General features: G+C 40.6%; 1 protein-coding gene across 1 annotated transcript in view; it reads right to left on the bottom strand.

Moving 5' to 3' along the window:
- The window catches only part of KIF24 (kinesin family member 24), a 45,811-nt gene that overhangs the window by 18,049 nt on the left and 16,833 nt on the right, over positions 1-10,929 (bottom strand). Inside the window, exon 5 of the mRNA XM_012655965.1 lies at positions 8,595-8,682. Within this exon, the coding sequence (XP_012511419.1) occupies positions 8,595-8,682 (88 nt within the window). The remainder of the gene's footprint in view (positions 1-8,594; positions 8,683-10,929) is intronic.

The following is a 10,929-nucleotide window of genomic DNA, read 5'->3' as shown; positions in this document are numbered from 1 at the left end:
CAAACTTCAACAATAGGACATAAAATATCTTAACAAGTAGGGGCAAGAGCTTTTTAAAAATTTAGCTAACTAAAAATAAGTTCTTCCATGGTCTAAACAATAGCATATTTCTAAAGATTATCTGTATGTGAGACTTAAAATCAAATTTTTGAATCCTATTTAAAGGCACTCATTTTGTAAAAAGCTTGTTAAAAATTTAAAGAGACTACATGATGAATCTTTTTGTAAAGAGAAGAACCTGCTAATTTATAAAGCTAGGTTATCAACTATGTGGATAGCACATTGCTGCTAATCAGAAATCAGAAGAGTTAGGGCTGGGTTGGATGGCTCACGTCTATAATCCTAGCACTTTGGGAGGCCAAAGCAGTAGGATTGCTTGAGGTCAGGAGTTTGTTGGAGACCCACCTGGGCGATACTGAGAACCCGTCTCCACGAAAAAAAAAAATTTAGCCAGGCATGGTGGCATGTGCCTGTAGTCCCAGCTACTCGGGAGGTTGGGGCAGAAGGATCATTTGAGCCCAAGAGTTTGTTTGAAGTTACAGTGAGCTATGATGATGCCACTGCACTGTAGCTGGGCCAATAGAGCAAGACCCTGTTTAAAAAAAAAAAAAGAGAGAATGGTAATCTCTTATACTAGGTATGGCAAATGCTGAGGAAAAAAGCACTGCTAACTAAGCTCAGATGCTGAGTAGGACACCTAAGGCCAAAGCTGTGACTGAGCCATCTAGTTTAAATGTACTTCCTCATCCTGGCCTCTCCCTATCTCTCGCTTCATGCTTATATAGGTTGGGATGCAATGCTGATGGATCATCTCAGATTTGTATTTTTATTTTTTCAAACTTTTCCTTTTTTACTTCATTAGAAAAGACACGCTTATTCTGGAAAATGTGGAAAATATAGGAAATGAATAAAGAAGAAAATATACATTTCCCATAATCCCAGAGTTAATAAGGCTGTGGTACGTTTCCTTTTAGGGTTTTAGGTTTGTCATAGCTCCTTTGCTTTTTTTTTTTTTTTAATTATCTTTTACAAACCCCATGAAAAGATAGAGGAGGTCTTAAACATTTACATTTTTATATGCAATATGTTTGAGAGATAAGAGAAGGAACAAAGGGAAGCTAAGTAATTTATCCAAGGTCACTTGGTAGAATATGGTCAGGCCAGGAATAGAAGTCAGGTACCCTCTTCCACATGTAATGGTGCTACTTCTGCTAACACCCAGTGAGAGCTGAGAGAGGCCTGAAGGCCATAACTAGCAAGGAACTATGGATACTAACAGGAAGTTCAAAGGATGCCCTGTTGTTCATCCCCAGGGGAGTCAAGAAAGGTTGGCTTCTTCTATTACAGAGTCTTACACTTGGCTTTTCACTGCACCTTGTCCTCCACAGTGTACTGGGCACCTTTGAGTGCACCTGAGAAAACCTAACATATTCAAGTGACCTTTCCTGGCTAAATGCCTTAAAGGGAAGGTGTGAGGAATTTCTGGTCCTTGGTCCAATTTTTTCAGCTTCAGTAACAGCCTGCTATCAGCATGCCTTTCACAAACTGTGGAATAAAGCAGCTGAGCTCTGAGGAGTAAAAATGAGGCAGTTTGTGAATATCAAAGATCATCAAATTTTTGTAAATGACACATAACTGAAATGTAGTGGTTAAGAGAGTGAAATCTGAAGTCAGACTGTCAGGGTTCACATGCCAGTCCACCATATGGTTGTGCAAACTTTTGCAAATCACTTAACCTTTAAAGACCTCAGTTTCTTATCTATAAAAATAGGAATCTCATAGGTTAGTCATGAGGACTAAAAAAGATAGTACATGTAAAGCACTTAGTACCATGACTAGCACATGATAAATTCTTCATAAATATTAATTTTTAAAAACATATTGGCTGGGCACGGTGGCTCATGCCTGTAATTGTAGCACTCTGGGAGGCTGAGGTGGGAGGATCATTTGAGCTCAGGAGTTCAAGACTAGCCTGAACAAGAGTGAGACCCTGTCTCTACTAAAAATAGAAAAGAAATTAGCTGGACAACTAAAAATATATAGATAAAATTAGCTGGGCATAGTGGTATATGCCTATAGTCCCAGCTACTCAGGAGGCTGAGGCAGAAGGATTGTTCAAGCTCAGGAGTTTGAGGTTGCTGTGAGCTAAGTTGATGCCACAACACTCTAGCCCGGGCAACAGAGCAAGACTCTGTCTCCAAAAAAAAAAAAAAAAAAACACAACACTAAAGAATTTACATCTTTGTGCAAACTTCCAAAAATGTAAACTATTAATAGTTCCTTTCATAAATGTAAAACAGTCAGTTTTACGAAAAAATACAGCTTTATTGATGAACATGAGATACCATGGGATCACCAGTATAAGTCAAAAATGGAACGAAGCAAGGAAGGAGATAAAAGAAAAGAGAAAATCTATTCAGGAGAAATGCAAGTCTAGGAGCTGGGCAAAATTAATGCAATCACCTTAAAAATCACCAGGCCCCGTATTCCTCTCAATATCTCCTTTTTCTCAAACTCCTCCTTCCCTAACTAAACTCTATTGGGCAAGTTTCTAAATCTAGATCCTTCCTTTTTTTCTCCCTTCTTTCCTTCCTTCCTTCCTTCCTCCCTCCCTCTTTCTTTCCTCCTTCCTTCCCTCCCCCCATGTCTTTCTTTCTTTGTCTTGCTCTGTCACCTGAGCTACAGGGCAGTGGTGTCATCATATAGCTCACTGCAACCTCAAATTCTTGGGCTCTAGCAATCCTCCCACCTCAGCCTCCTGAGTAGTGAGGACTACAGGTGTACACCACCATGCCCAACTAATTTTTCTATTTTTTGAAGAGACAGGGTCTTGTTATGTTGCTCAGGCTAGTCTCAAACTCCTAGCCTCGGCCTCCCAAAGTGCTAGGATTACAGGTGTAAGCCACTGCACCCAGCTAAATCTAGATCCTTTAGAGAGAACATGTTATGTAAATAGTGAAATAGGAACCTGCTACAATAGGAAGTAAAGACAACTGCTGAATTCTGTGGTGCTGGGAAACATTCAGGAACTTAGTAAGTGACATGTCACACTTTGAGCCAATCACAATAAGAATTTTTTTTTTTTTTTTGAGACAGAGTCTTACTCTGTTGCCCGGGCTAGAGTGCCATGGCGTCAACTTAGCTCACAGCAACTTCAAACTCCTGGGCTCAAGGAATACTACTGCCTCAGCCTCCCAAGTAGCTGGGACTACAGGCATGTGCTGCCACATCCGGTTAATTTTTTCTATATATATTTTTAGTTGTCCAGCTAATTTCTTTCTATTTTTAGTAGAGACAGGGTCTCGCTCTTGCTCAGGCTGGTCTCGAACTCCTGAGCTCAAACGATCCACCTGCCTCGGCCTCCCAGAGTGCTAGGATTACAGATATGAGCCACCGTGCCGGCCCACGGTAAGAATTTTATGTATGTTATCTCATTTCCTTCTATCATCCAATCCAACCATCTATTATCATCTACATATTTCAGGCTCAGAAAGATAAATAATATGCTCAAGGATACATGGTACTGGTACCCAGCTCCATTTGGTTATAAGGCTTTAATCACTAACCTTTCCTGAACAAATACTAAAGGGCTGTGAGCGCTTCAGTAGTATAGTACTGTGCATAGATAAAGTCTCTATCACCCACATACAACTAAATCCCATCTAGGGGAAGCTCTCCTTGTGTGAGCCTCTGTTATCAATTACAGCCAAGGCAATGATAAAACATGAAAAAGGTTTATCAGGTCAGGTGCAGTGGCTCACACTTGTAATCCTAGCACTCTGGGAGGCCAAGGTGGGAAGATTATTTGAGCCTACAAGTTCAAGACCAGCCTGGGCAACAGCAAGAACTCATGTCTACAAAAAATTAAAAAATTAGCTGGGTGTGGTGGCATGTGCCTATAGTCCCAGCTACTCAGGAGGCTGAGGCAGGAGTATTGCTCAAGCCCAGGATTTGAAGGCTGCAATGAACTATGATGATACCACTGCACTCTAGCTTGGGCAACGGAGTGAGACGTTGTATCAAAAAAAGAAAAAGAAAAAGAAAAAGAAAAAGGTTTATCAGAAGTCCTGGGAATGGATGCCTACGATTACATAAAATGGCTACAGGAAAGACTTAAGAAACTGCGAATCTCTAAAACTGAAAAAATGCTCATTAACTGCCTGACAAGTAGCCATGCCTGAGTGATCCTGAGGGTGATCTGAGAGGGTAATGACCAAAGGTGATACTTGAGCAGATACATGGGTGATACCTGAGTAAGTATCAACAGTGTTATCTGAGAGACAGTGAGACACCTGAGTTAGCAAGTACTGTTGTTTCGAGTCAATAAATGTTTATGAGGGTAACTCTGTCAGATCTTCATAATTTATATCAACTTTCTATGTTGATCTCAGCTGGCTTCCTGCTTGTAGAATACCACATGTATTGCAGTCTGAGGGTATCAATGGTGATAATACAATAACATACTGACTAACAAGAAACTTCTTTCTGCTTTTCCTAGAAACCATACTTTAGGATAGAACACTGCTGTAAACTCTTCTGGGATAGAGGGGTTGATTTGACACCAGACTGCCGATTAGCACAGTTATGGTCCACAGGCAAAGAAAAAAGACTTCCTCCTAGTGTTTGCTCCTTTCTCATTTAATTGGTCTAATCTCTAGGGACAAAGGAATCTCGAGGACCACACTCCTCGCCACATGAAGGAATGGCTGGAGGAAGTAAGAGCAAGAGGACAACATGGAATAGGAATGTGAGAAACAATTCCCTTAGGACTTCACAGTGGAGGGAGCTCTGTATAGCTTAAAATGATCACAGCTTCAGGGAAGCCCCTTTAACACACATTTCTGTTCTGTGTCTGTCTTTGCAATCACTAGAAAAAGGCTCTTAGGTGATCCCCTAAAACAGACACACTCAGGTGGTATCCTCAGATTGTGGATTCCAGGGCCCAGGAATCTGATAATCACACAAGTATGAGGTCTCAGCCCTTAAGCAAAATTTACCTACTGTATTTGTCCCAGGAAAAATAAACTGTTAGAAAAAGACACATACCAATGGTGGGCCACCATGCTATTTCACACACTCAAGTCCCAACTCTTAATTTTGAAAAAACAACAACAAAATTTCAAACAAATTCTGTTATTTGAAGGTTTTTTTTGTTATTGTTGCTATTTGAAGTTTAAACACAGCTCTTTAAATACGTAATTTTAAGCGAATGATCACAGAATATATTGTCATAAACACATGAATTCATTCAGTCAGTGTCTTTTCTCTTAACTTTCTTAAGAAAAATTGATCTCTAACTATATACTACAGGTAGCACAGTATAGTGAAAAGGACTTCAGAGTAAGATTAATCTGAGCTGGATTTCTGCTCTGCCAGCCATTAGCTATGTGATCCTTGGTTGTCAGTTAATTTTAGCCTCAGTTTTGTCATCTGTAAAATGAAGTTTATAATATTTACCTTATTATGATTTTGTGATGATTAAATGGGATAATATTTGCAAAAATCTCTGGGAAAATGTTTGGTAGATAGTGCTTGGTAAACATTTGTAATCATTATTATTAGAACATAGTGAGAAGAAGGCAAGAAAGATCGAGAGCAGAATCAGCTAGAGAGGCTTTAACTTTGGCACTCGTTGGAAGCATTTCTACAATGCCAGACCTGACTGCTTTCCCTAGTCCCTTGATCTTTGTGGAAGGCTCAGACACTTCTCCCTGGAGGGGTGTACTAAGAAGCTGTACTAAAGGTAAGTTTTGTCAAGTACTCAGCCTGTCCCAGTCTTCTCTACTAATTTAGTGCAGCCAGGCTCACTGGATGTACTAGAAGAATGATACGAAGGCTGCACGTTAGAATCTCCTGAGGGAGCTTTTAATATAATACCCATCCTCATATATTGCTGGTGGGAATATAAAATGGTACAGTCACTTTGGAAAACAGTACGGCTGTTCCTCAAAAAAGTACGACCCAGCAATTCCACTCCTAGGCGTACACATTCAAGAAAACCGGAAACATTTGTCCACACAAAAGCCTTTGTACATGAGCTGGGCAAGGTGGCTCACACCTGTAATCCCAGTGACGTGGGAGGCTGAGGTGGGTGGATTGCTTGAGGCCAGGAGTAAAAAAAGTCAGCCAGGCATGGTGGCATGTGCCTTTAGTCTCAGCTACTTGGGAAGCTGAGGCAGGAGGATCACTTGAACCCAGGAGTTCAAGTGAGGCTGCAGTGAGCTATGACTGCACTACTGAACTCCAGCCTGGGTGACAGACCAAGACCCTGTCTCTAAGTAAAAAAAAGAGAAAGAAAATGTTGACAAGGATGAACAGCAATGGGATTGCTCATATACTGCTTGTGGGAATGAATGTACACTGCTTTGGAAAACAGTTGGCATCATTTAGTGAAGTTGAAAATATCCATGTCCTCTGACCCAATCATTTCACAACTAGGTATATATCCTAGAGAATCCATGTGCTTTATACTGAAATACACGTATAAGATAAGGACACTCACAGCAGCATTATTCAGAATAGCTCCAAAATAGAAATAACCCCATTGTCTGTGAACAGGAGAATAGATAAACTGCAGTATATTCCTATAATGAAAACACTGTACAGCAAATAAAAATGAACAAAACTACAGTCATATGCAAAAACATAAATGGAACTCAAAAGTAGGATATTGGCTGGGCACAATGGCTCATGCCTGTAATTCCAGCGCTTTGGGAGGCCGAGGTGGGAAGATCACTTGAGACCAGGAGTTAGAGATCAGCCTGGGCAATATAGAGACCCCATTTCTACAAAAATATTAAAAAATTAGCTGGGCATGGTGGTGCACACCTGTAGTCCTAGCTACTTGGGAGGCTGAGGTGGGAGGAATGCTTGAACCCAGGTTGTAGTGAGCCATGATTGTGTCAATATACTCCAGCCTGGGCAACAGAGTGAGATCCTGTCTCAAAACAAACAAACAAACAAACAAAAAGGCATAATATTGAGCAAAAGAAGCAAGACACAAAAGAGACAAAAGAGTACCTACAGGCCGGGCGCAGTGGCTCACGCCTGTAATCCTAGCACTCTGGGAGGCTGAGGCAGGCGGATCATTTGAGCTCAGGAGTTTGAGACCAGCTTGAGCAAGAACAAGACCCTGTCTCTACTAAAAAAACAGAAAGAAATTAGCTGGACAACTAAAAATATATAGAAAAAATTAGCTGGGCATGGTGGCGCATGCTACCTGTAGTCCCAGCTACTCGGGAGGCTGAGGCAGTAGGATTGCTTGAACCCAGGAGTTTGAGGTTGCTATGAGCTCGGCTGACGCCATGGCACTCTAGCCTGGGGAACAGAGTGAGATTTGTCTCCAAAAAAAAAGAGTACATACAGTGTGGTTCTATTCAAAGTCCAAAAACAGGTGTAAACTAAGTTAAATGTTTAGGGATGAATATATAGGTAGTAAAACTCTGACAAAGAACAAGAAGGTGATTAGCAAAAAAGTAAGGATAATGGGGGGTATGATTGGAAAGTCACAGGGGGTTTGAGGAGCGGTATAGTGTTATATTTCTTTTTTATTTTATTTATTATTATTATTTCAGCATATTATGGGGGCACAGATGTCCAGGTTACGTATGTTGGCCCTGCCCCTCCCTACAGTGTTATATTTCTTGATTTGAATAGTTGGTTACTAGGGTGCTTGATTCTTTTAGTGTATACATTTAGGTTTTATGCATTTTTTGGTATAGTACTCTTTTTCACAATAAAAAAGGCTCTACTATTTTATTAAGTAAAGAAGAAAATTCTCTGAACAATCTAATGTTAAGCCAGAGTCGAGGACCACTGCATCAAAGGAAGGTTCACCAGAAATATATTTGTATATATGTTAATAAACGCCTAGAACAGGGGGAAAAATCTAAATATTCTAAAAACTGTTGACAGTGAATATCTCAGTGGAGAGTAGGAAGGGGAAAATTGTGTATAGTAGGAGGGGCCTTATTTTCTATCTTCTTATATGTTTCTATAATGTTTAGATTTAGTAATTAGCAAGTATTGCTTTTATTATTAATAAAAGCATATTTTAAAATTTCTTTGGAAGGATACACAGAAAACTAATAAAATTAGTTGCCTCAGGAAAGGGGACTGGAAGGTGGTATTTTCACTGTAGCTTTTGAATTATTTTTCCTATTTATTTATTTATTTATTTATTTATTTCCCCACCCCTCACCTGTAAGCACTTGAATTTTGAACCCATGTGATAGCATTACTTATTAAAAATTTTATTTAAAATAAGAATATTTGTCTCTAGCAGCTTTTCCCAGAGCCCACTGCCACAGAGAAACACATTAGCAGCCTTTGAAACTGGCCCAAGAGTGTCCTTTCATGGATTAGGTTCTCCCAAATGTCCTACCTCTCGCTACCATGGTATTGTGACATCAACCCTGCAGAGAAATAAACTTTCCTCTCAGGAGAGGCCTCACATTTTATTAATGTGAAGTGGTGCTTGTCATTGCCCTTTACCTAAGTCTGAGTCCATTATCCTTGCTAAGGAGCAAAATGAATTTTTTTCCCATACTTAGACTTCTATAGTCGGGTAAAATAAAGAAGGAAGAATTAATTACCTCTAAGAGGAGTTCCACACTATCCACCTGAAGTTCTCGCAGTCCCACTATCTGTACCACATGCTTGCTATCTTCTCTTGGGAAGAGCCTGCAGATGCAAGAATGAGTTTGGTATGGCAGTGCTGCCGTAACAGACTTTGTTCTTCCCTCCCCAGAAACCATTCTATCACTCCCCTCTTAAGTAGCAGTTTTGCCATTTGAGTGGGATGGATGTTCATCATCTCCCTAACCTCAACCTCCTGATCTCAGGCCCAGGATTCAGGGGTGGTCCTTGATTGTTGTAAACAAATCAGCAGATCTGGTGACAATTAAAAGAATGAGCACATAACCCAGACGTATGACAATCAGTAAATGGTATGTTCCTGACTACAGTGATTGGTTCAGAGGTGGACATGGGATCTCTACTGGTCCAATCAAAATAAAGTCTTGGTCTCTCGTTGTTAGGTGCTTGGTGGTAAGGTGCTCTCCCTTTCTCTCTGGAAGCGAAAGCATGTGTCCCTGGAAGCAGTGGTAGGCATTTTGTATCTACAAAGAGAGCTAGTTTCAGGATGAAGCCAACAACACAGAAGGTAAAACAGAGAGATGCAAAGAAACTGGGTTCTTATTACATCCCTGAGCTACTGGAGTAAACCAACCCTGAAGCCTGACTGTCCTCTAGGCTTTTCAGTTTGAGCCAATGATTTCCCTAAATGACTAAGCCAAGATAAATGGGGTTTTCTCTTATTTGCAACATAAAGTGAATGCCTCAGCCCTGCACGTCAGGTAATGAATGGTTACGGTCTACCATCATCATTAAACCAGATCTACTGAGGGGCATGTATTGAATCTACCAAACACTCTAAGATTACTTTTCTCCCTTAATAAGATACTGATTAAGGTTAAGAATGGACTTCTACTTAATAGCCAAAAAAAAAAAAATTAACTCAAAAAAATTTTTTTTTCAGTCTGTCCTTAATCCTAAATTTCCAAACTTCTTTTTACAGAAGAATTGGAGGAAAACAGCCTTACTTGTGCCCATGATCTCTCAGAAAACAACTCTATTGGAACAGTTATGCTTCTGGAATAAAAGAAGGATCTAGCTACTAGGCACAGTGGTGTGTGCCTCTAGTTCCAGCTACTGGGGAAGCTGAGGTGGGAGGACTGCTTGAGCTCAGAAGTTCAAGTACACCATGATCACACCTATGAATAGCTACTGAACTGTAGCCTGGGCAACACAGTGAGACCGTGTCTCTCAAAAAACAGAAAAAAAACTGAAGAATCTAGCTTTCAGAGCTCTGGTGTCACTCTTGAACATACTTCCCAGGCCCCATTCCCTGAGCTCAGGGAAGGCTCCTTACGGACAGTCCAAAATGTACTGCTAGATTTTTAAATCCTGCAAGTAAGAAGTATATTTCTATCATTTTTTATGCAAGAGTATAAAAACAATTTATCCTCTATTTTTAGGAATTAATTTGAAGATCCTTAAGGTTTGTTTTCCAGTTTAAGAGGTAGACTGAGCATATATACTTCTGTCCATCCTTGTCATAGCCCACTATTATTACAGAAAATATATCTTATTACAAAAACAACAGGATAAAGCATAACAGCATAAACAGGAAAGGCAGCCATCAGTGGACCAGAACATTTCAGAAGTCCTAGAAAGGAAGGACAAAAGAGATAATATTGGCTAATTAACCAGAGATTTAAATTAAAAAACCCCGAAAAGCCAAAGCCGAAGATACTTGTAGAGTGTGAGTCTTCCCTAGAGACCCTCAGAGAAGTGTCAAACCCAGCAATTAGTATACACTCATCCCTCTGGCTACAATTAAAGAATTCAAATATATAGGGCAATAATCTGGGTACTTCATTGAAGAATTACATTCAAAAAGAGCTGGGTATCTTAACTGTCCTGTCACTCAAATAAACAAATAAACGCATGCACGTAGCATAACAGTGGCTTTCATTCTTATGCCAATTAGAGACACGCTCTTGCTCGGTCATCCAGGATGGAGTGCAGTGACATGATCATAGCTCACTGCAGCCTTGAACTCCTGGGGCTCAAGTGATCTTTGGCTTCAGGCTCCTGAGTAGCTGGGACTACAGTTGTGAGCCACCACACCCGGCCTGTTGTTTAAAGGAAATGGGCATTCTGGGCCAGGCCGGGTGGCTCACGCCTGTAATCCTAGCACTCTGGGAGGCCGAGGCGGGAGGATCCGTTTGAGCTCAGGAGTTTGAGACCAGCCTGAGCAAGAGCGAGACCCCATCTCTACTAAAAATAGAAAGAAATTAGCTGGACAACTAAAAATACACAGAAAAAATTAGCTGGGCACGGTGGCACATGCCTGTAGTCCCAGCT

Source organism: Propithecus coquereli, unplaced genomic scaffold (genome assembly GCF_000956105.1).
Source record: "Propithecus coquereli isolate 6110/MARCELLA unplaced genomic scaffold, Pcoq_1.0 Scaffold114, whole genome shotgun sequence".
NCBI lineage: Eukaryota > Metazoa > Chordata > Mammalia > Primates > Indriidae > Propithecus > Propithecus coquereli.
The sequence above is the reverse complement of the archived record's forward strand: the minus strand, read 5'-3'. Positions and strand labels throughout refer to the sequence as shown.